We start from the raw sequence: 25975 nt of genomic DNA, 5'->3' as shown, positions 1-25975 counted from the left end.
AAGAGCTATATTTTTCACTAAGCTTTTCAGTTGAAATTTTTAAAAAATTCTGTTCTGCATCTGTACCGGATCTGATTTTTTTAAATGTGTGAAACTGACCTAATTGTTTTCATGTACAGTCAAATCTCAGTTGTCAAACGTAATCCTTTCCGGAAGCCCATTCGGCTTCTGAAATGTTTGGCAATGAGGTGCAGCTTCCAATTGGCTGCAAGAGCTTCCTGCACTCAAGCGGAAACCGCGTAGGATGTTCGTCTTCTGAAAAAACATTTGAAAACCGGACCATTTACTTCCGGGTTTTCAGGAGCCAAAACATTCCAAAACGGAGCCGTTTGGGAACCAAGGTTTGACTGTACAGTCATATCTCGGGTTGTGAACACTGCGGGTTGCGTGTTTTCGGGTTGCACTGCACTGCGCTGCACCGCACTGAACCCAGAAGTACCGGAATGGGTTACTTCCAGGTTTCGGCGCTCATGCATGCGCAAAAGCGCAAAATGACATCACACGCATGCGCAGAAGCTCTGGATCACGTCACGCGCATGCGCAGACGTGGCGCTGTGGGTTGTGAACACTGTGGGTTGTGAATGTGCCTCTTGCATAGATCATGTTCGCAACCTGAGGTATGACTGTATTAAATTGTTATAATTGTATTTATTGTTAGTGCATTTTTTGTTAAATTCCTTTGAGGTATTTTATGGGAAGTGATTCATAACTGGAATTAAATAAATACAATGAATGCATTTCTCAAGGACGAATAAAGCTGCAGTCCTAAATAAAGCCCCACCCACCTCAGAATGAGTTACTCGTACATATATCATAGGAACAAATATAGTTGGTTCATACACATATATGGTTCATACACATATATGGTTCAAACACAATTATGATTAATTCAGAAGATAAACATTGCTGATGCTTTTGTAATATTTTTACAATTGTAGCAAATGATAAATATGTGGCAGCATGAGAAGAGCTGTAGCTGGACCAATGGCAAAGCAGGTAAAACTACCATCTTCCTGCTTTGCCTTGCTACTCCTTCCTCCTGAAAGGAGAGAAGAGATGCTAGACCTTCCCTAGATGAGGACACTGGACTCACTGATCTGACAGCAAACGTTTGGATAGAGTGGGAAGGTTAAAGGGGGGATACAGTAGTTGTTTATGTACTAATCTATGAGTTGGAATATTATTTGCTTATCATTTGGGTATAGTTAATATTGTTGGTATCATTTATATGCTGGTGTGTTGTTTTCGTTTTTTCATAAGTGGTATGTTAGGCAATATATCAATGTATTCTATGATTCCCCCTTTCTTATTCCCTTATGGTGTTATGTGTATATGTACATTGTAATCCACTTGGTTCTGGCGTTTTGTAAAGAAGATTATTGTGGTCCTATTTTCTTAGGGTGATTGGTTTGCTTGGAACATGAGCAATAACTTCCATAGGGAGGCACATAATTGTTCAAAAGTCACTGAAATTCAACCTACTCCTACTTTTCAGATACAAAATATTGTTTCGGATGCCCTGATGATCAATATCCAATTATGAGCAGAGATGGATGCATCCCAAGAACAATCAACTTTCTTTCTTTTGAAGAACCATTGGGGATCAGTTTAGCCTCAACGGCTGTTTCTTCTGCCTTTATCACAGTTTTGGTGCTAGGAACCTTTCTGAGGTATCATAATACCCCCATCGTAAAAGCCAACAACAGGGATCTGTCTTACACCCTTCTCATCTGCCTCCTGCTCTGCTTCCTCTCTTCGTTGCTTTTCCTGGGCAAACCCAATAAAGTGACCTGCCTCCTCCGACAACCAACATCTGGCATTATCTTCTCAGCAGCTATTTCGTGCATCTTGGCCAAAACCATCACAGTGGTTGTAGCTTTCAAACCAGGATTCAATATGATGACGTGGATGGGGAAAAGACTGAGCAACTCCATTGTCTTCCTCTGCACTCTTATCCAAGCAAATATTTGCATGGTGTGGTTGGCAAGCTCTCCCCCCTTTGCTGATTTAGACATGCAATCGGCAGCAAAAGAAATAATTGTAAAATGTAATGAATCATCACTTTCCATGTTTTACTTTGTCTTGGGTTACATGGGCTTCTTGGCCATTGCCAGTTTCATTGTGGCATTTGTAGCCCGCAAATTACCTGACAGCTTTAATAAAGCCAAGTTTATTGCATTTAGCATGTTGCTGTTCTGCAGTGTTTGGCTGTCTTTTGTTCTGGCCTACCTGAGCACAAGAGGAAAAGACATGGTGGCTGTGGAGATCTTCTCCATCTTGGCCTCAAGTGCTGGGCTACTGGGTTGCATTTTTGCCCCTAAATGCTATATCCTTCTGCTGAAACCTGAGCTGAACAACAAACAACTACTAAGAAGAAAAAAATAATTTGTGCATTTTTCTGCTATTATATTTTTTATTTTTGAAAAGTAAGGGTTTAGCATAGAATGATATTAAAGGTAAAGGGACCCGTGACCATTAGGTCCAGTCATCTTGCGTTACTGGCCGAGGAAGCCGGCGTACAGCTTCCAGGTCGTGTGGCCAGCATGACAAAGCCGCTACTGGCGAACCAGAGCAGCGCACAGAAACGCCGTTTACCTTCCTGCTGTAGTGGTACCTATTTATCTACTTGCACTTTGATGTGCTTTCGAACTGCTAGGTTGACAGGAGCTGGGACCGAGCAATGGTATTAGTATTATATTAATCACAGATTTTTATCTAAAATTCTTTACTAATCTCTCCAGAAAGTTTCTGATGCTCCTAACATTTCACCTCTGTTACTGCACCTATTGCCTGCACCACATAACTGTCACTAGGCCTGGCCCATGTTTTGGAGCCAGGGAGGGAAGAGTTGTTCTGTTCTATTGAAGGAGAGCCAGCTTCATTGCAGTATAATATGGGATAGAATGGCATGGCTGTTAACGTAACAGAACAATATGAAGATAAAAGATCGAATTCAACACAACAAAATGATGCTGAGGAGTGCTACAAACATGAGTAAGAGAAAACAGGCACAAGACACAAGGTTTCAAAACACCAGTGCCTTTTGATGACTCATTTAATTGAGCTGAGAAACAGTACATGTAGGGTTTTCCCTTCCCTTCCCTGTTCTCATTCTTGAGGCTTTACTTTTAGAACAGCTATAAGGGAAATATTTTACTTCTAATTCAGGGACCCATGAACCAATTTGCATGAGAGGAAAGGTGAGTGTTCCTTCCCCTCTATACCATCCACTACTGATTAAGTCCTGGAAGTTTACCTTTGGTCACCACCTTTGCCACAGTTCCTCACATTCCCTTCCTGAGAAAGTTACTTCAGGCAGAAGGAGCTGTCCTAAATCTTCTGCTGTGGTGACAACATATGGAAAGAATTCATTCAGTTTTTCTACAGTCTCTTTTTCCTCCTTTCACTTCATTGTCATTTAAAGGCCTAACTTTGGCAAAGGGTGTTTAAAGAGAAAACTGAAATCACTGGGTTAAAGCTGACTGAAAGTCCAGAGGGAGCATTACTATCATGAGAAGAGAAGACTCCCTGGAAAAGACCCTGATGTTGGGAAAGATGGAGGGCACAAGGAGAAGGGGACGACAGAGGAGGAGATGGTTGGACAGTGTTCTCGAAGCTACGAACATGAGTTTGACCAAGCTGCAGGAGGCAGTGGAAGACAGGAGCGCCTGGTGTGCTCTGGTCCATGGGGTCACAAAGAGCTGAACACGACAAAACAACTAAACAACAACAAGCATTACTATCAATTATACGATGGAGTGGAAGGTACACAGGCTATGAAGGCCTTCCTCACAAGTTATTATAGCTAGTAAGTGGAAGGGGCAAGGTGAATATAAAATGGAAGGATGGTACAAAGAGGTGTGGGATATAGTTATTAATGATAAATTAATATGTGCTATTAAGGTAAGATGGGGAATATGCAGGAGAAATGATGTTGTGGAGATATGGAGGGTTTTGTAGAATTTGTACTGTCAAAACAAGAAGGGGTCAAACCCATCGCAAGAGGTGTTGAAGTTTTGGGAGGTTGGATAGTTAAAATGGAATGGTCTGGGGGTGGGATGCACGCTTTCATTCTAATTTATTTATTATTAATACTTTGTCAAAATAAAAAATTATTTTTTTAAAAAAAAGCTACTAAAAAGAAGAAAGAGAAAGGCCTAACTGCCTTCCAACTGATCACCTGTTTCTTATGCATTTAAATAATATTTTGTTGTTGGTCTGTGTGGTTTTTTTTTTAATTTTTGCAAAATCTTCTTTGAATTGTGCTTGCACTTCTTTTGCAAGATATGTTTCATTGGAAGCTCCTGCAGCCAATCCAAAGCCGCGGATGCCTCTGGGCCATAGCTGTCAACTTTTGGATTTGAAAATAATGGATCAGCAGCCTCACCTGTCCCGGGGACAGTCTACGGTATATCTAACAATCCAGGATAGCAGCGGGAAACAGCACTGGAATAAGTGAATTTCCAGCAAAAAAGGGGAAGGCTGACAGCTGCGGCTTGGAATAAGGGAGTTTCCACACACAAAAAAAGGGAGGGTTGACAGCTATGCTCTGGGCGACGCCCCTTCCTTCCCGCTGAGGCGGCTGCATATGGCAAGGAGCCGAGTGGGAAGAAGCAGCGGTGGTGGGGAGGCTCTCTCCGCCGCCCCAGCCTGCGGCATGGGCTCTGCACCCACGGACCCCTGACCAAGGCAGAAGAGGACTACTATGCTGCTGAAGACGAGGTGGTGTAAGCGGCTGCAGCATGCGTGGCAGCAGGGGTCCTTTTGGGAGAGGGGGGATCTTTTGGGGAGAGGGTGGGTCCAGCCCCCACACCAGGGCTTAGGGACAGTGGATCGGCCACCTCTTGAAAAAGTTTGCTGACCCCTGATCTAATCCAACCCTTGAAATGCAGGGCTATGCATCTGTCTCTTACGGGGACCAAATCTGTAACCTTGGCATTATCAGCACCATACTCTGAGCAAGGTAATGTACATGGTTCTTCCCATTCAGATGTTTACAACAACCCAATGAGGTAGCGTATGCTGAGAGAGAGAAAGCAGCTAGCCCAAGGACAGAGGGCAGGGCTTTCTAAACTTTGTGTCATGACAGGTTAGTTATTTGGCTGCAGTGTGTAGGTGTGTCACACAAACGGTCCCAACACTCCTCCGCGGGCTAGAATGTGGTTAGTTTTGTGAGGATCACCCTACTTGCGTGTAGGACTCTGGTAGAGACGCATGCCCAACTGGCATGTTCTCTCCCTCCTGGTCAGTCAGGAGCCTCAACAGCTTTCTCCAGCCCGAACACCACGGCGACTGATACAAAGAGGCATTAGCACGTTTAGGAACAGCAGAACTCAGCAGCACAGCATTTTGGCTAATCTACTTTATTTACATATAATACACTCAGAACGTTCTGACTTAGCTCCTTCCTCTTTCTCATGAGACAGCAAAAAGAAAGAAACAAAGGATAATAGTCCCATATCACAGAACACAAAACTGTCTCCTGTCTCCATCACTTCCCACACTGTGGAATGAAAACATTCACTGTCATGTGATAGAAAACAATCCCATGTCTGCAAATATGGAGCAAGAATCCTAACAAGTTTAACCTCTGGATGCAAGTAAAATTGAATTATTATGTCGAAATATGATGCACTCCTGAATAAATTTTGGGACATGGCTAATGCTTAATTTAAATAAACCATGCCCATTCCAGAGTGTGTTTTGTCCCCCCCCCCAATCTTTTTAAATTAAAATTTAGTAACCAGACACAGGTTACATAGAAAAGAAAGAAAGGGGAGAGATAATAAGCTGTCACAAATGGCAATAAAGAAATACAGGATACAGCTATGTGATGTACTAAGTCAATAATAAAAACATACCAAGAACAAAATGCGTCTGTAATTAGAAAAGGTTTCATGATCTATATCGTAACAATTACAAATGTTTATTCCAAAAAAGAAATTTTTAAAGTAACCTTGAACTGGTCTAAAGCCTTTTCATCATCATCATTATCATCATCATCATTTTATTTTGTTTATACCCCACCCATCATGCTGGGTTTCCCCAGCCACTCTGGGCAGCTTACAGCATATCTAAAAAAATATAATAACCAAAGGAACACAAGGAAACAACAAAGAACCCGCACAAGCGACACTGACAAACCCTCCCCACACATATATTAAGTAAAATAGAAACATCGTCACCTGACCCCCCATCTCCCCCCATCTACTTCTATCCCCCTCGTTCTTCTCAATGTCTCAACAAATGGAACCAATTTGTAAAAATGTTATGCGAGACATTGCATGTCTTTCTGTAAATTAAGAAAATCTCAAATTAAAAAACAAACAAACCACCAAACATTAAAACCTCCCAATACAGGACCACCTTCAAATGTTCAACTGTTGGAATATCTGAATCTGTGCTTTGCTATAGGAATATATATATATATATATATATATATATATATAGAGAGAGAGAGAGAGAGAGAGAGAGAGAGAGAGAGAGCGCATTTGGTCTTCAACTCTTAAGTACCACATATATAAAATTTACCAGAGTGAAGGAAGAAAAAACTTTTTAATTCTTTTTTCTTATAAGTTGCTCCCTGTTGTTCAGTTCAGGTCTCAAAATGATGATGTAGCATTTAGGTGCAAAGATGCAGCCCAATAACCCAGCACTGGAGGCCAGGATGGAGAAGATCTCCACAGCCACCATATATTTTCCACTTGTGCTCAGGTAGGCTGGAAAAAAAGACAGCCAAACACTGCAAAAGAGCAACATGCTGAAGGTAATGAACTTGGCTTCATTAAAACTGTCAGGTAATTTGCGGGCTGCAAATGCAGCAATGAAGCTGGCAATGGCCAGGAGGCCCATGTAGCCCAGGACACAATAGAACATGGTGTCTGAGCCTTCATTACATTGCACAGTGATTTCTTCTGTTAAAGAGTGCATGTCCAAATCAGGGAATGGGGGACATGTCATCAACCACACAGTACAAATAGTTGATTGAATAAGAGAACAGGAAAAAACAATGGAATTTGTCAGTCTTTTACTCATCCACTTCCTCATGCTGGACCCGGGCTTGGTGGCCATGAAAGCTAGAACTACAGTGATAGTTTTAGCCAACACACAAGAAACGGCTACAGAGAAGATGATTCCAAACGTTGGTTGCCGGAGGAGGCAGGAGACTTTGCTAGGTTCACCCAGAAATAGCAATGAAGAGAGGAAGCAGAGCAGGAGAGAGACAAGGAGAGAGTAGGTGAGGTCCCGGTTGTTGGCTTTGACTATGGGAGTATCTCTGTACTTAATGAATATTCCTAGAACCAAAGCTGTGATGAGGAAGAAAGAAAGAGCAAATGATGCTAAACTGATCCCTAAACGTTCTTCATAAGAAAGGAAGGTCATTGTTTTCTCAATGCAGATAGTTTTGTTTTTGTTTGGATACTGAGATTTTGGGCATCTGAAACAGTCATTCATATCTGAAAAATAAACACAGTCAAATTTCAATATTGATTGAACAGAGCTTTGTCTTCTATGTGACTGCTTCACTGACATGTAATTAAACGTATTGGATCCATGTGTTTTAGTGTTCAGATATAAATGTTTTAATCTCACTTATTCTGTAAGCTATTACACTTTTCAACAGTATTTTGCCTTCCATATTACTTCTTTGCTGACATGAAATTCAATCTATTGGTTCCATGTGTCTCATTTTACATATATGAGTGTTTTATACTCATATAGGCTTATTAAAATAATTTGTTTCCTAAATTGATAATATTTGTGTTGAAATCCTTCTAACTGTATTTCTTTTTTGGATAAGAACGTAAGAGTCAATGACCCATTTCAGCCAGCTTCCTGATTTCTCAGTGCCCAACTAGATTCCTATGGGAAGTCTGCAAACAGGAACAGAGTGAAACAGAAGCCCCCGCCCCCCCCGACTTACTAACAACTCGTATTTGGAAGAATACAGCCTTTGACCATGAAGGCCCAGCAAAGCCATCAGAGGTCATAGCCATTGATAACATTATCCTCCATGAGTTTGTCTAAACCTTCTTTAAAGGCTTCCTAGTGATTGCCACCCACTGCATCATGTAGGAACAAATTCCATGGATAATCATGAACTTCACGAAGAAGTTAATTTCCTTTCCAGCACTCAACCTCTTAAATGCCCCCAAGCTCTAGTGTTCTGTTTATCCTATTCTCCCATGCATTGAAGAATTTTATTCATCTTTATCATGTTGCTCCTTACTTTTTGCTCTACAATACACCCCCCCCCAAATGCTACTGTCTAACCTTGCTAGTGTCCTTATAGGAAGAAAAATATGAGCGCTGCATGACTTACCATCCTGGTTTGAAATTTCCCCTTCTGAACATGGAGCACAGCCATAGCAGCAAAACTTTTCCCCTTCTTTCTTTTTCTTCTGATTGCCAGGGTGGCAGTGGTCATTACACAGAGAAAGGGGAATCACCTATCAATAGCAGGAAAGGAGTTCAGAAGATAGGAAAAACTCATTGCTTATTAGAATTCTATTAATGAATTTCACTACTCAGCAAATAAAGGTTTAATATGAAAGAGCTGCATTATGCAGGTGTGTCAACTATGAATCACATTATTTGGGATCCCCTCCAAACCTATGACAAACTTTGCAATCACTTTGCAGCAAAAAACCCCTACATTTTGAGGAGTCCCAAAATATTGTCAGACTTCCCCAACATGGTGCAGTACTGGTAAACCCCAATCCAATATTGTTCAATTCACACCAAACCTGTGCCAAAGTTTTGCATTAATGGATTTGGGTGACCGGTAGGGCACTAAGTTTGTCAGGTCAGCCACAAAGTTCAAGGGCTGTCCAAAATGGTGAGTTTGTTCAGGAAAATGCTGCAAAACAACTGAAAGAAAGCTCACAAGAACTTCATTTTAACCCTGCCTGGAAATGCAGTGGATTGAACCTGGGACCTTTTGCAAGCAGTACCTATTGTATCACTAAGTTCCTGTCTCCATACTTTACCAAAAGATGTTACAACATGGGTGCCTATGTAGTAATTTATTTATAGAGGTGAAACTCAGAAAATTAGAATATCATCGAAAAGTACATTTATTTCACTAATGCAACTTATTTTTTTCATTTTTTTTTTCATTTTTACAAATGCTTTCTTTTGGAAACTCCACAGTAATAAAACAAATTGTTACAATAATACAAAAATAAACACCACTATTACATTTCATTAATTATATTCCATTTATAATTGACCCTCCTAATGACAACTAATTACAATTACCACAAATAAAGGCTTGACATATCTTGCTTTGCATGTCACGCATCTATCTTATATATTGGTTTCACCTTTTAAGTTGCATTACTGAAATAAATGCACTTTTCGACAATATTTTAATTTTCCAAGTTTCACCTGTATACTCCAAGGTCTTGTTTTATGTATATGGAAGACATAGTTATACAAAAATGTATGGGGTTTTTTCCTTGGCATTTCTAAGTACCATCAATTTTGAAGGTGCTCGGCAGCCACATTTTTTCTAGGGCCATATCAGATAGAGCCAACAGAATTTCCGAGACCTAAAGAACACATCATAAGAACAGTGAGGCACAGAAGGATTTCTAGAATTCAGACCTGATTAAAACCTCTGTGCCATACAAGCATATCTTCATGAATGATGAATGCTTCTCCTTCAAGAGTATCAGGATCAACTCGTCCCACTTTCATTTGAAGGAAGGACTTGTTTGGGAATGTGATCATGTTCGTGATGTCAAATCCACCTCTCATTTCCCTTTTATTATTAAAGGACATTGTTTCTCCTGCTGAGTTGTTAAAGGAAATTCCTTGCAGAAAATGGTGCAGCTGATTCAAAGAGAAAAAAAGGGAAAGAAGGAAAATATATATTATGAAGAACAAGCATCAACAATGGGCTATATTCAAAAAGCAGATGGAAAAGATCAGGTGATAACATTTTGTGATTAGGATCCTTTCCTGTATATTTAGTATTGACAGAATTTTTAAATATACAGGAAAGGATAATAATCACAAAATGTTATCATTTGATGTCTGGCCTTGTGGTGATTGACTCACTGAAATAATATTTTATTTGCAACATGTTACCTGCCAAGGCTGCAGATCTTGAAGTTCAAAGCTTTTGTCTCCTGCCATTACTCTGTGCTTGGATTTGTATGAATCAATAGCATGCAAAGCATGAGCCAAAACAAAGACAGCATTGTAGATACTGTAACTGTGGCCAGTCATGTCCATTTCAAACACATGGCCAGGAAGACACTCTAAATTCTCCTCCCCTGTACATGTTTCCATATCTTGCATGACCAGATCTGGAAATGCACAGTCAAATGCTTGCTCCCAGAAGTCCTTGAGAAAACCATCGCCTGGATTCCAGTAAGGTTTTACCATCTGAAGAAATTCATGGAACTTGAGAAGCTCATTTGAGTGAATGGTGAAGGAAATGGCACCTTGAAAGAGCTCAAGATCCCAAGACTTTTGAAAACTCAATAATATGAAATCAATTTGTGTTGTCATGATCCACACCTTTCTAAATGATGCGCTTTCCTTATTTTCAGGATCTCGTAGATACATAACAGATCTCAGCCAGCTCAATGTCAGAGAATCTCCATAGACAATGAATGCATTGGCTTTGTCATTTGTGAGACCCACATAATACCTATCAAGCATCTCAAAAATTTCGCCCACCAAATCAAAACGAGCTATTTTTTCCATTCTTTGTGTGAAGGCTGAGCAGATCCCATGCTGGTAGAGCAATTGCTCCAGGGCCTGCAAGAAATTTTCTCCTCCGTCATCATCCGTAACAAAGAGTCCAACCCATGTCCATCCAAAATGCTGAAGCAAATTGATGATCGCCATGTACTGATGAGCTTCATTGGGCACCATGCGGTAAAAGGAAAGGAAGTGATCTATATCACTCTCCTCTTGGGGAAATGAGCCATATGCAAGCTAATAGGAAAAGAAAAGACATTATGAGTATTATACAGAACCTCTCTAGCCCTGCAGTTTCCCAGTACTGCAAAAAAAATAGGGCCCTTTAATCAGTTATACAGGCTATACAACTAGGCATAGTCTATGGTCAGCTTTTTAAATCTTCAGGTCCAGCCGTCTTCTTGCAGAGACAATGTCTCTTGCAGTTGATGTGTGAACTGGGTGTTGGTGTTGGAAGTGTCCAAGGTGCTGCCTGCTGCCTGCTTGACTCAGACTTTCACTGGTGTAGCAGTCATTCCTGGTAAGGAGTAATCTACGTTTTTGATGAACATTCCATCTTGTCATATTCACTTTCTGAATCTCAAAATCACTTTCAGAATGATAAGAAAAGAGTGTGATTTGTGCAACACATTCATGTCCCTACTCATAAAACCTACCTGTGGAATCTTGTAGAGGCTTAAGGTATCAGCCATATGTAATGAGGTATCAGAGCTAAGTCCTCCGATGATGGCGATGAGGTTTTTCTGTGAGCCACATTTGTAGTTGGGAGCAAATCTATGCATTTTAAAGAGCAGGTCCAGGGTGTTACGAAAGGTGATCCTTGCATCATAATAGCTGTCATAGATGTGGAACCCCAGTGTGACATTGGGCAAGATGTTGGGGTTCTCATTTATCACTTTCACCGCAAATGACAACGCAAGGGTGTGCTGGTAGAATTTTGTTATCATGCTGCAAATGAGGTTAGTTTAAAATTTTAGAGGAGAGTTCTACAATGCAACAAATAGATGAAACATTTCTGTTTCAAAAAGATACATATTGAAATATAACTGTGTTATCTTTTTCGTGCCTCTAAAATAATGAATATCAAACTCTTCAGCCCAAATAAAATGTATTACTCATCATGCCATTTATATATTTCTTTTATATATGTTTTTTACCATCTTTTATCATCCTTATACAAGGAAGTTTCTGTTACAGTATTCATTTATAGGATTGCACTATGCATTTGCTTTAAAAACAGATTTCAGTTAAATAAAGAAGTTAAAATAAGACAAGTTAAGGATGAAAAGCAACATAGTTTTTAAAAAGGATTAATCGGAACCAACCCAACACAGGGTGATCCAATACATTTCCACTCAAATGCAAGTGCAGGTGAGTTCAATGGGAATAACTTCTAAGTATTTTTGTATAAGATTGCAGACTTGATTTAGGTGCAATCATTCACTTCTAATAAAGCAGAAGCCACCTCTTAGATTGCTATGTCAGACAGCTTTAGAAAAATGGAGTGAAATGTTTTCTCTTCATCACACTTTTAATGTTCTTTCCATCACCACTATCAAATATATTCAATTCTAAACCTCATAGAAGACTAAACTAACTCCTCTCGACTTATCTTCACTTCTCTATCACTATACCATGGTCAGAAATGCATAAAGAATATTTTGCTCTATATTTCACTAATTAAATGGCTGTGTTGTTAAGCCACAAAATCTCCTCAGGGTTCAATGATTTTTGAAGCTTGCATTTGCAGTTCAAGGAAGATGGGAAGAGAAACGTTTTGGAATACAAATTCATGTCATTGAGGAATTTTAATTCAAACCAAAAAATGGAATTTTGAGTATTAGAATGACGGAAACATCCATATTGTGAATGCAAATAAGTGTAAGTAGCATGCTCTATGAGCTTTTTTTAAAGAAGATTTATCATTTATACCTCAAGCTAACTAAAGAAAAGCCTTTTTCTTATCAATCATAGCTTGGGAAAGGAATTAATCTCCCATCAACTTGCAGCTGCTGCAATCAGTTTAACAGACTCACAACACATACTACATTTTGTTAAAAATTCTAGATTTCTCTATTTCATTTATCAGCCAGTGCCAGGGGTGATTTCATAGAATAGTGAAATATATTGAACCAGATTTAGATCTCACGAAGCTATTCTCAAACCATAAGGTCAATATCTCACAAAGCAGACTTAAACATTGTCTGATTCATGGCACCTGTTCTAGGAAGATTAGACACTTGCAGATTAGGTGCCCCAAGAACATACACAGCAGTAACCCCTCAATCCCCCTCTTGCTGGTCCCTGTTGGTGGAATTAAAACCAGGCATACAGAGTCTCCCTCCATTTCTCCACATTGTTTTTCAAAATAGAAAGTATTATTATTATCACAGAGGGCAAAGTCATTATTTACTGACAGTCATTTTAGGAGAATACATAATACTAAGAAAAAAATACTGGAAGGATTAATCCCAAAAATGAAGGAGGACGGTGAGTCTCTTACTGTGGATTATCATCTAACAGATTCTGTGAAGGGTTTTTCTTGAATAAATCTTCAATGATGGAATAATAGAACTGAGAAGCAACCCCACCAATGATGAGGCCACCTGACTGGTACCACTCATGGGAAACAGGAAATGTATCAGTCTCAGGGCAGCTGGTAGCTGCTTTGCACACAACAGGAGGCAGCAGAAAAAGCAAAGTGAATGACCACAGCATCCTTGTAGACAAGCCTCTCTGGAAACCTGGGTGCTCCTTTCCCCCCCATAACCTGCAGAATGACTTCAGCAAACTAGATTGCATGATACCTGGCTCTGTCACTAGAGCACAAGAGAGATTGGCACACCTTATTTAAAAATCAAAGCAGTATAAACACATGCTTTGGGTGCTGGGTGAGATTTCCAACACTCAACACTCATATTTCAAGGCAGGCCAATAATATGATGAAAATACAAAATGGGAGAAAGAAATCTGGAAGCCATGGCTGCCTCTTGATACTATTCCTATCTCCTCATGGTACAGAGGCTCATTATTATAACCCCTTTCATGGCTTGTTTTTTGACAGTTTTCTTATGTCTGTGGTGTTGTGACCAGGTGGCCAGTGATTTGGATAATTGTATGGTGACTTAAAAACTTTTAAAAGGTTTTAGTTCCAATGAGGGTTCTTGTTGTTGTCGTTTTGCATCATGTTGAGTTCTGTGTTTATTCTCAAATCTGTCTACGTCCTGCCTCTGCCCCTTTGTGGCATGAAAAGTGGCAATTAGCTTGAAGTGTTCCATGGTAAGTGAAAATTTCAGCAGGAAAGTCAAAGTGAGCAGGAAAGTCAAAGAAAATTGAGTTCCCTGGCTGCCTCTTGCCACTACTCCTATCTCTTCATGGTACAGAGGTTCATTATTTTAATCCTTTTCCTGGCTGTTTATTGACAGTTTATTTATGCCTCAGGTGTTCTGATGAGGTGGAGAAATTATAGTGATTTGGATAACTGCATGGTGACATAACAACTTTTTAAAAGTTTTAGTTCCAATGAGGTGAGGTGTGGTGTTTCTTTTTCCTCCCCCATCATGCTGAGTTCTGAGTTTATTCTCAAATCTGTCTATGTGCTGCCTCTGCCCCTTGGTGGCACAAAAAGAGGCAATTAGTTGGAAGTCTTCCATGGTAAGTGAACACCAGCAGGAAAGTCAAAGTGAGTCTGTTTTGTTTTGTAACTCAAAGTAGCACACCTTGAATGAAAAGTGACTGTCCAACACTAGTTTTGCCACATGACTGGGCAGCTAATATTTCTCTACGTAATAAATATGTGGCAAGATCCAGATGTGCCATGTAGATGAGGAGTATTATTACTATTGTGACAATAACCATGAAATAAAGAGGTGTGACACAATTGAAGTAAGGGTGAAACATAGGGCTGTGTTTATTGAAATTGTACAAATTCTCTTCGGTGTAATTTTGCATGAACTCAGCTATTAACCATTCTTGCAAAGCACACACTGCCACCTAGAAGGGGTTGGATTTAACTTCCCCTACTTTCATCAGACCCACACCTAAGGGGGGGAGGGAGGCCTTGTTGACCCACCACTTCTTGGGGCCCCACAACTCTAAGAAGGTGCTACATGTGAGTTCCAAAGGTGATCTGACATTTCTCTTTAAAGGTAAGCAAGGTCTCAATGGGTGACCAAGATGCAGATTCCTACCCGGCAGATACCCCAGCACCAAGGAGAGCTACAAACTTGAGTAACAGAGATCAGGCACAAGACACAAGGTTTCAAAACACCAGTGCCTTTTGATGACTCATTTAACTGAGCTGAGACATGTAGGGTTTTCTCCTCCCTTCCCTGTTCTCATTCTTGAGGCTTTACTTTTGGAACAGGTATAAGGGAAATATTGTACTTCTAATTTAGGGACTCATGAGCCAATTTGCATGAGAGGAACGGTGAGTGTTCCTTCCCCTCTATTCCATCCACTACTGATTAAGTCCTGGAAGTTTACCTTTTGTCACCACCTTTGCCACAGTTCCTCACATTCCCTTCCTGAGAAAGTTACTTCAGGCAGAAGGAGCTGTCCTAAATCTTCTGCTGTGGTGACAACATATGGAAAGAATTCATTCAGTTTTTCTACAGTCTCTTTTTCCTCCTTTCACTTCATTGTCATTTAAAGGCCTAACTTTGGCAAAGGGTGTTTAAAGAGAGAACTGAAATCACTGGGTTAAAGCTGGCTGAAAGTCCAGAGGGAGCATTACTATCTTGAGAAGAGAAGACTCCCTGGAAAAGACCCTGATGATGGGAAATATTGAGGGCACAAGGAGAAGGGGACAGAGGACGAGATGGTTGGACAGTGTTCTCGAAGCTACGAACATGAGTTTGACCAAGCTGCAGGAGGCAGTGGAAGACAGGAGCGCCTGGTGTGCTCTGGTCCATGGGGTCACAAAGAGTTGGACACGACTAAACAACTAAACAACAACAACAAGCATTACTATCAATTATACGATGGGGTGGAAGGTACACAGGCTATGAAGGCCTTCCTCACAAGATATTACAGTTAGTAAGTGGAAGGGGCAAGGTGAATATAAAATGGAAGGATGGTACAAAGAGGTGTGGGATATAGTTATTAATGATAAATTAATATGTGCTATTAAGGTAAGATGGGGAATATGCAGGAGAAATGACTTTGTGGAGATATGGAGGGTTTTGTAGAATTTGTACTGTCAAAACAAGATGGGGTCAAACCATCACAGGAGGTGTTGAAGTTTTGGGAGGTTGGATAGTTACAATGGAATGGCCTGGGGGGTGGGGTGCACATTTTCATTCTTATTTATTTATTATTATTCCTTTGTCAAAAAAATATTAATTTTTTAAGAAAGAGAAAGAAGAAAGAGAAAGGCCTAACTGCCTTCCAACTGATCACCTGTTTCTTATACATTTAAATAATATTTTGTTGTTGGTCTGTGTGGTTTTTTCTCTCTTCAAAATCTTCTTTGAATTGTGCTTGCACTTCTTTTGCAAGATATGTTTCATTGGAAGCTCCTGCAGCCAATCCAAAGCCGCGGATGCCTCTGGGCCATAGCTGTCAACTTTCAGATTTGAAAATAAGGGATCAGCAGCCTCACCTGTCCCGGGGACAGTCTACGGCAGGCATCCCCAAACTGTGGCCCTCCAGATGTTTTGGCCTACAACTCCCATGATCCCTAGCTAACAGGACCAGTGGTCGGGGAAGATGGGAATCGTAGTCCAAAACATCCAGAGGGCCGATGTTTGGGGATGCCTGGTCTACGGTATATCTAACAATTCAGGATAGCAGCGGGAAACGGCGCTGGAATAAGGGAATTTTCAGGAAATAAGGGAAGGCTGACAGCTGTGGCTTGGAATAAGGGAGTTTCCCGCAAAAAAAGGGAGGGTTGACAGCTATGCTCTGGGCGACGCCCCTTCCTTCCCGCTGAGGCGGCCTTACGTCTTGTGACATGACAGGTTAGTTATTTGGCTGCAGTGTGTAGGTGTGTCACACGAACGGTCCCAACACACCTCCCCGGGCTGGAAAGGGGTTAGTTTTGTTAGGATCACCCTACTTGCGTGTAGGACTCTGGTAGAGACGCATGCCTGACTGGCATGTTCTTTCCCTCCTGGTCGGTCGGGAGCCTCAAAAGCTTTCTCCAGCCTGAACATCACAGCGACTGATACAAAGAGGCATTAGCACGTTTAGGAACAGCAGAACTCAGCAGAACAGCATTTTGGCTAATCTACTTTCTTTACATATAATACACTCAGAACGTTCTGATGAATCTTCTTCCTCTTTCTCATGAGACAGCAAAAAGAAAGAAACAAAGGACAATAGTCCCATATCACAGAACACAGTAATACAAAACTGTCTCCTGTCTCCATCACTTCCCACACTGTGGAATGAAAACATTCACTGTCATGTGATAGAAAACAATCCCATGACTGCAAACACAAGCCACACCCCATCCCAGATGCACTCCTGAATAAATTTTGGGACATGGCAAATGCTTAATTTAAATAAACTATGCACATTCCAGAGTGTGTTTTGTCCCCCCCCCCAATCTTTTTAAATTAAAATTTAGTAACCAGACACAGGTTACATAGAAAAGGGGGGAAAAGAAAAAGATATCAGTTTTAAAAGAAAGGGGAGAGATAATAAGCTGTCACAAATGGCAATGAAGAAATACAGGATACAGCTATGTGATGTACTAAGTCAGGCATCCCCAAACTGTGGCCCTCCAGATGTTTTGGCCTATAACTCCCTTGATCCCTAGCTAACAGTGGTCAGGAAAGATGGGAATTGTAGTCCAAAACATCTGGAGGGCCGAAGTTTGGGGATGCCTGTACTAAGTCAATACTAAAAACATACCAAGAACAAAAATGTGTCTGTAATTAGAAAAGGTTTCATGATCTATATCGTAACAATTACAAATGTTTATTCCAAAAAAGAAATTTAAAAGTAATCTTGAACTGAACTGGTCTAAAGCCTTTTCATCATTATCATTATCATCATCATTTTATTTTGTTTATACCCCACCCATCATGCTGGGTTTCCCCAGCCACTCTGGACAGCTTACAGCATATCTAAAAAAATATAATAACCAAAGGAACACAAGGAAACAACAAAGAACCTGCACAAGCGACGCTGACAAACCCTCCCCCCACATATATTAAGAAAAATAGAAACATTGTCACCTGACTCCCCCATCTTCCCCCATCTACGTCTACCCCCCTCGTTCTTCCCAATGTCTCAACAAATGGAACCAATTTGTAAAAATGTTACGAGAGACATTGCATGTCTTTTTGTAAATCAAGAAAATCTTGAATTAAAAAACAAACCACCAAACATTAAAAACCTCCCGATAGAGGACCGCCTTCAGATGTTCAACTGTTGGGATATCTGAATCTGTGGTTCAAATAACAAGGTCTGGGTACTAACTACTCATGTTAGAATAAGAGATTTTTTATACAGAAAATTTTTCTAAACCTGCGTATAGAAAATATAAATGAACAAATGGCAAAAAAGTGATCTCAAGTACGTTTGCTACAGGAATATAGATAGATAGATAGATAGAGAGAGAGAGAGAGAGATAGATAGATAGATAGATAGAGAGTATTTGGTCTTCAACTCTTAACTACCACATATATAAAATTTACCAGAGTGAAGGGAGAAAAAACTTTTTAATTCTTTTTTCTTATAAGTTGCTCCCTGTTGTTCAGTTCAGGTCTCAAAATGATGATGTAGCATTTAGGGGCAAATATGCAGCCCAATAACCCAGCACTGGAGGCCAAGATGGAGAAGATCTCCACAGCCACCATGTATTTTCCACTTGTGCTCAGGTAGGCTGGAAAAAAAGACAGCCAAACACTGCAAAAGAGCAACATGCTGAAGGTAATGAACTTGGCTTCATTAAAACTGTCAGGTAACTTGCGGGCTGCAAATGCGGCAACAAAGCTGGCAATGGCCAAGAGGAACATGTAGCCCAGGACACAATAGAACAGGGTGACTGAGCCTTCATTACATTGCACAGTGATTTCTTCTGTTAAAGAGTGCATGTCCAGTTCAGGGAATGGGGGAGATATCATCAACCACACAGTACAAATAGTTGATTGTATAAGAGAACAGGAAAAGACAATGGAATTTGTCAGTCTTTTACTCATCCACTTCCTCATGCTGGACCCTGGCTTGGTGGCCATGAAAGCTAGAACTACAGTGATAGTTTTAGCCAACACACAAGAAACGGCTACAGAGAAGATGATGCCAAAAGTTGGTTGCCGGAGGAGACAGGAGACTTTGCTAGGTTCACCCAGAAATAACAATGAAGAGAGGAAGCAGAGCAGGAGAGAGACAAGGAGAGAGTAGGTGAGGTCCCGGTTGTTGGCTTTGACTATGGGAGTGTCTCTGTACTTAATGAATATTCCTAGAACCAAAGCTGTGATGAGGAAGAAAGAAAGGGCAAATGATGCTAAACTGATACCCAAAGGTTCTTCATAAGAAAGGAAGGTCATCGTTTTCTCAATGCAGATAGTTTTGTTCTTGTTTGGATACTGAGCTTTTGGGCATCTGAAACAGTCATTCATATCTGAAAAAGAAACACAGTCAAATTTCAATATTGATTGAACAGAGCTTTGTCTTCTATGTGACTGCTTCACTGACATGTAATTAAACGTATTGGATCCATGTGTTTTAGTGTTCAGATATAAATGTTTTAATCTCACTTATTCTGAAAGCTATTACACTTTTCAACAGTATTTTGCCTTCCATACTACTTCTTTGCTGACATGAAATTCAACCTATTGGTTCCATTTGTCTCATTTTTCATACATGAGTGTTTTATACTCTGTGTACTTTTAGGCTTATTAAAATCATTTGCTTGCTAAATTGATAATATTTGTGTTGAAATCCTTCTAACTGTATTTCTTTTTTGGATAAGAACGTAAGAGTCAATGACCCATTTCAGCCAGCTTCCTGATTTCTCAGTCCCCAACTAGATTCCTATGGGAAGTCTGCAAACAGGAAAAGAATGAAACAGAAGCCCCCCCCCCCCGACTTACTAACAACTCATATTAGGAAGAATACAGCCTTTGAGCATGAAGGCCCAGAAAAAGCCATCAGAGGTCATAGCCATTGATAACATTATCCTCCATGAGTTTGTCTAAAAGGAGTTTTTCTTTAAAGGCTTCCAAGTGATTTCCACCCACTGCATCTTGTAGGAACAAATTCCATGGATAATCATGAACTTCACGAAGAAGTTAGTTTTCTTCTGCTTGTGCTGAATCATCCAGCACTCAACCTTCTTAAATGCCCCAAGCTCTAGTGTTCTGTTTATCCTATTCTCCCATGCATTGAAGAATTTTATTCATCTTTATCATGTTGCTCCTTACTTTTTGCTCTACAATACACCCCCCCCCAAATGCTACCGTCTAACCTTGCTAGTGTCCTTATAGGAAGAAAAATATGAGCGCTGCATGACTTACCATCCTGGTTTGAAATTTCCCCTTCTGAACATGGAGCACAGCCATAGCAGCAAAACTTTTCCCCTTCTTTCTTTTTCTTCTGATTGCCAGGGTGGCAGTGGTCGTTACACAGAGAAAGGGGAATCACCTATCAATAGCAGGAAAGGAGTTCAGAAGCTAGGAAAAACTAATTGTTTATTAGACTTCTATTACTGAATTTCACTACTCAGCAAATAAAGGTTTAATATGAAAGAGCTGCATTATGCAGGTGTGTCAACTATGAATCACATTATTTGGGATCCTCTCCAAACCTATGACAAACTTTGCAATCACTTTGCAACAACCCCCCCCCCCTACATTTTGAGGTGTCGTGTCCCAAAATATTGTCAGACTTCCCCAACCAACATGGTACAGAACTAGTCAACCCCAAACCAATATTGTTCAATAGACACCAAACCTGTGCCAAAGTTTTGCATTAATGGATTTGGGTGACCGGTAGGGCACTAAGTTTGTCAGGTCAGCCACACAGTTCAAGGGCTGTCCAAAATGGTGAGTTTGTTCAGGAAAATGCTGCAAAACAACTGAAAAAAAGCTCACAAGAACTTCATTTTAACCCTGCCTGGAAATGCAGTGGATTGAACCTGGGACCTTTTGCAAGCAGTACCTTTTGTATCACTAAGTTCTTGTCTCCATACATTACCAAAAGAGGTTACAACATGGGTGCCTATGTAGTAATTTATTTATAGAGGTGAAACTCAGAAAATTAGAATATCATCGAAAAGTGCATTTATTTCAGTAATGCAACTTTTTTTTTTCATTTTTACAAATGCTTTCTTTTGGAAACTCCACAGTAATAAAACAAATTGTTACAATAATACAAAAATAAACACCACTATTACATTTCATTAATTATATTCCATTTATAATTGACCCTCCTAATGACAACTAATTACAATTACCACAAATAAAGGCTTGACATATCTTGCTTTGCATGTCACGCATCTATCTTATATATTGGTTTCACCTTTTAAGTTGCATTACTGAAATAAATGCACTTTTCGACAATATTCTAATTTTCCAAGTTTCACCTGTATACTCCAAGGTCTTGTTTTATGTATATGGAAGACATAGTTATACAAAAATGTATGGGGTTTTTTCCTTGGCATTTCTAAGTAGCATCAATTTTGAATGTGCTCGGCAGCCACATTTTTTCTAGGGCCATATCAGATAGAACCAACAGAATTTCCGAGACCTAAAGAACACGTCATGAGAACAGTGAGGCACAGAAAGATTTCTAGAATTCAGACCTGATTAAATCCTCTGTGCCATACAAGCATATCTTCATGAATGATGAATGCTTCTCCTTCAAGAGCATCAGGATCAACTTGTCCAACTTTCATTTGAAGGAAGGACTTGTTTGGGAATGTGATCATGTTCATGATATCAAATCCACCTCTCATTTCCCTTTTATCATTAAAGGACATTGTTTCTCCTGCTGAGTTGTTCAAGGAAATCCCTTGCAGAAAATGGTGCAGCTGATTCAAAAAGGGGAAAGAAGGAAAATGTATATTATGAAGACCAAGCAGCAACAATTGGCTATATTCAAAAAGCAGATGGAAAAGATCAGGTGATAACATTTTGTGATTATGATCCTTTCCTGTACATTTAGTATTAACAGAATTTTTGAATATACAGGAAAGGATAATAATCACAAAATGTTATCATTTGATGTCTGGCCTCGTGCTGATTGACTCACTGAAATAATATATTGTTTGCAACATGTTACCTGCCAAGGCTGCAGATCTTGAAGTTCAAACCTTTTGTCTCCTGCCAGTGCTCTGTGCTTGGATTTGTATGAATAAATAGCATGCAAAGCATGAGCCACAACAAAGACAGCATTGTAGATACTGTAGCTGTGGCCAGTCATGCCCATTTCAAACAGATGGCCAGGAAGACCCTCTAACTTCTCCTCCCCTGTACATGTTTCAGTATCTTGCATGACCAGATCTGGAAATGGACAGTCAAATGCTTGCTCCCAGAAGTCCTTGAGAAAACCATCGCCTGGATTCCAGTAAGGTTTTACCATCTGAAGAAATTCATGGAACGTGAGAAGCTCATTTGAGTGAATGGTGAAGGAAATGGCTCCTTGAAAGAGCTCAAGATCCCAAGACTTTTGAAAACTCAATAATACAAAATCAATTTGTGTTGTCATGATCCACACCTTTCTAAATGATGCGCTTTCCTTATTTTCAGGATCTCGTAGATACATAACAGATCTCAGCCAGGTCAATGTCAGAGAATCTCCATAGACAATGAATGCATTGGCTTTGTCATTTGTGAGACCCACATAATACCTATCAAGCATCTCAAAAATTTCGCCCACCAAATCAAAACGAGCTATTTTTTCCATTCTTTGTGTGAAGGCTGAGCAGATCCCATGCTGGTAGAGCAATTGCTCCAGGGCCTGCAAGAAATTTTCTCCTCCGTCATCATCCGTAACAAAGAGTCCAACCCATGTCCATCCAAAATGCTGAAGCAAATTGATGATCGCCATGTACTGATGAGCTTCATTGGGCACCATGCGGTAAAAGGAAAGGAAGTGATCTATATCACTCTCCTCTTGGGGAAATGAGCCATATGCAAGCTAATAGGAAATGAACAGACATTATGAGTATTATACAGAACCTCTCAAGCCCTGCAGTTCCCCAGTACTGGAAAAAAATTAGGGCCCTTTAATCAGTTATACAGGCTCTCCAAGGGGGCATAGTCTATGGTCAGCTTTGTAAATCTTCTGGTCAAGCTGGCTTCTTGCAGAGACAATGTCTCTTGTAGTTAATGTGTGAACTGTGTATTGGTGTTGGAAGTGTCCAAGGTGCTGCCCGCTGCCTGCTTGACTCAGACTTGCACTGGTGTAGCAATCTCTACTGATAGGGAGTAATCTACGTTTTTTATTAAGATTCCATCTTGTAATGCTTCATCGTCAGTCATATTCACTTTCTGAATCTCAAAATCACGTTCAGAATGATAAGAGAAGAGTGTGATTTGTGCAACAAACATTCATGTCCCTACTCTTAAAACCCACCTGTGGAATCTTGTAGAGGCTTAAGGTATCAGCCATATGGAAGGAGGTATCAGAGCTAAGTCCTCCAATGATGGCAATGAGGTTTTTCCGCGAGTCACATTTGTAGTTGGGAGCAAATCTATGCATTTTAAAGAGCAGTTCCAGGGTGTTATGAAAGGTGATCCTTGCATCATAATAGCTGTCGTAGATGTGGAACCCCAGTGTGACATTGGGCAAGATGTTGGGGTTCTCATTTATCACTTTCACTGCAAATGCCAAGGCAAGGATGTGCTGGTAGAATTTTGTTATCATGCTGCAAATGGGGTTAGTTTAAGATTTCAGAGGAGAGTTTTACAATGCAACAAATAGATAAAACAAATTGCCATTTTTGTCTCAAACTGATACATATTGAACTATAACCTTGTTATCTTTTTTGTGCTTCTAAAATAATGAATATCGAACTCTATTACTCATCATGCCATTTCTATATGTCTTTTCTATATTTCTTTTCTATATTTCTTTTACCATCTTTTAGTTAGAGTTATAGTTACCATCCTTATACAAGGAAGTTTCTGGTACAGTATTCATTTATACTGTGCATGCAAATAAGTGCAAGTAGCATGCTCTAAGAGCTTTCTTTTTTTAAAGAAGATTTATCATTTATACCTCATGCTAACTATATATATCTATAATTATCAATCATGGCTTGGGAAAGGAATTAATCTCCCATCAACTTGCAGCTGCTACAATCAGTTTAACAGACTCACAACACATACCACATTTTGTTAAAAATTCTAGATTTCTCTCTTTCACTTATCAGGCAGTGCCAGGGGTGACTTCATAGAATAATGAAATATAATGAATGATAAATATTGAAACAGATTTAGATCTCACAAAGCAATTCTCAAACCATAAGGTCAATATCTCACAAAGCAGACTTAAACATTGTCTGATTCATGGCACCTGTTCTAGGAAGATTAGACACTTGCAGATTAGGTGCCCCAAGAACATACACAGCAGTAACCCCTCCATCCCCCTCTTGCTGGTCCGTTGGTGGAATTAAAACAAGGCCATCGAAGTCTCCCTCCCCTTCTCCACATTGTTTTTCTAAATAGAAAGTATTATTATTATCACAGAGAGCAAAGTCACTATTTATTGCCAGTCATTTTAGGAGAATAAAATAATTCTTAAAAAAAAATACTGAAAGGATTAATCCCAAAAATGAAGGAGGAGGGTGAATCTCTTACTGTGGATTATCATCAAACAGATTCTGTGAAGGGTTTTTCTTGAATAAATCTTCAATGATGGAATAATAGAACTGAGAGGCAACCCCACCAATGACGAGGCCACCTGACTGGTACCACTCATGGGGAACAGGAAATGTATCAGTCTCAGGGCAGCTGGTAGCTGCTTTGCACACAACAGGAGGCAGCAGAAAAAGCAAAGTGAATGACCACAGCATCCTTGTAGTCAAGCCTCTCTGCAAACTTGGGTGCTCTTTGCCTATCAGAACCTGCAGAATGACTTAAGCAAACTAGATTGCATGATACCTGGCTCTGTCGATAGAGCACAACAAGAGAGATTGGCACGTCTTATTTAAAAATCAAAGCAGTATAAACACATGCTTTGGGTGCTAGGTGAGATTTCCAACACTCAACACTCAACACTCAACACTCATATTTCAAGGCAGGCCAACAATATGATGAAAATACAAAATGGGAGAAAGAAAATTGGGAGCCCTGGTTGCCTCTTGATACTATTCCTATCTCCTCATGGTACAGAGGTTCATTATTATAACCCCTTTCACGGCTGTTTTTTGACACTTTTCTTATGCCTGTGGTGTTGTGACCAGGTGGACAAATTATAGTGATTTAGATAATTGTACAGTGACTTAATAACTTTTAAAAAGTTTTACTTCCAATGAGGGTTGTTGTTGTTGTTTTGCATCATGTTGAGTACTGTGTTTATTCTCAAATCTGTCTATGTCCTGCCTCTGCCCCTTTGTGGCACAAAAAGTGGCAATTAGCTTGAAGTGTTCCATGGTAAGTGAAAACATCAGCAGGAAAGTCAAAGTGAGCCTGTTTTGGTTTGTGACTGAAAGCAGCAAATCTTGAATGAAAAGTGACTGTCCAACACTAGTTTTGCCACATGACTGGGCAGATATTATTTCTCTGTGTAACAAATGTGTGGCAAAATCCCCCCATCAAGATTATAATATTGTGAAAATAGCCATGAAATAAAGAGTTGTGACACAATTGAAGTAAGGGTGAAACATGGGACTGTGTTTATTGAAATTCAGTGTGATTTTGCTTGAACTCAGCTGTTAATCATTCTGGCAAAGCACACACTGCCACCTCAAAGGGGTTGGATTTAATTTCCCCTACTTCCATCAGTCCCACACCTAAGCGGGGAGAGGGAGGCCTTGTTGACCCACCGCTTCCTGGGGCCCCACAACTCTAAGAAAGTGCTACATGTAAGTTCCAAAGGTGATCTGTACTCAACGTATAGGCCCCAGAACCCAAAGGAAAATAATTGGGTTAGACATTTCTTTTTAAAGGTATCTAAGAGCACTCATCAAATATTCACCTGCAAAAATACTGCCCACATCAGCCCCATTTTGATGGAGTGTATCCACTGGGTTTAGACCGCCCCAAAATCCTTCCCAATGTCATTTCTGCCAGGAGGGAGGACCAACTGTTGTCCAACTTCTGCCACACCAACCTGTTCCCACAGCCAATCCTGAAGGGCTGAG

The 25975-nt window shown here is 40.1% G+C and overlaps 2 protein-coding genes across 2 annotated transcripts; both read right to left on the bottom strand.

Moving 5' to 3' along the window:
* Nucleotides 1-6555: 6555 nt before the first annotated feature.
* Nucleotides 6556-10890, bottom strand: LOC118078123 (vomeronasal type-2 receptor 26-like). Its single transcript, XM_035101844.1, has 4 exons — nt 10096-10890; nt 9610-9837; nt 8324-8450; nt 6556-7457 (listed from the first exon to the last, which is right to left on the bottom strand). Exons 1-4 carry the CDS (start codon nt 10888-10890, stop codon nt 6556-6558), a joined length of 2052 nt encoding a protein of 683 aa, XP_034957735.1.
* A 7496-nt stretch (nt 10891-18386) lies between these two features.
* LOC118078108 (vomeronasal type-2 receptor 26-like) lies at nt 18387-23535 on the bottom strand. Its single transcript, XM_060282264.1, has 4 exons — nt 23245-23535; nt 21470-21697; nt 20184-20310; nt 18387-19288 (listed from the first exon to the last, which is right to left on the bottom strand). Exons 1-4 carry the CDS (start codon nt 23533-23535, stop codon nt 18387-18389), a joined length of 1548 nt encoding a protein of 515 aa, XP_060138247.1.
* Nucleotides 23536-25975: the final 2440 nt, after the last annotated feature.

Source organism: Zootoca vivipara, chromosome 13 (genome assembly GCF_963506605.1).
Source record: "Zootoca vivipara chromosome 13, rZooViv1.1, whole genome shotgun sequence".
Classification (NCBI taxonomy): Eukaryota; Metazoa; Chordata; class Lepidosauria; order Squamata; family Lacertidae; genus Zootoca; species Zootoca vivipara.
The sequence above is the reverse complement of the archived record's forward strand: the minus strand, read 5'-3'. Positions and strand labels throughout refer to the sequence as shown.

Bases quoted from the DNA above. Each gene is read 5' to 3' on its own strand.
- LOC118078123 (XM_035101844.1), bottom strand. From the start codon at position 10,890: ATGGTGCCCAATGAAGCTCATCAGTACATGGCGATCATCAATTTGCTT. The intron at 9,838-10,095 runs GTAACATGTTGC...TCTTTGAATCAG, and splicing joins AAGATCTGCAGCCTTGGCAG to CTGCACCATTTTCTGCAAGG. The intron at 8,451-9,609 runs GTCTGAATTCTA...TGCTATTGATAG, and splicing joins GGCACAGAGGTTTTAATCAG to GTGATTCCCCTTTCTCTGTG.
- LOC118078108 (XM_060282264.1), bottom strand. From the start codon at position 23,535: ATGATAACAAAATTCTACCAGCACATCCTTGCCTTGGCATTTGCAGTG. The intron at 20,311-21,469 runs GTCTGAATTCTA...TGCTATTGATAG, and splicing joins GGCACAGAGGATTTAATCAG to GTGATTCCCCTTTCTCTGTG. The intron at 19,289-20,183 runs GTAAGTCATGCA...TTTCTTTTTCAG, and splicing joins GGAAATTTCAAACCAGGATG to ATATGAATGACTGTTTCAGA.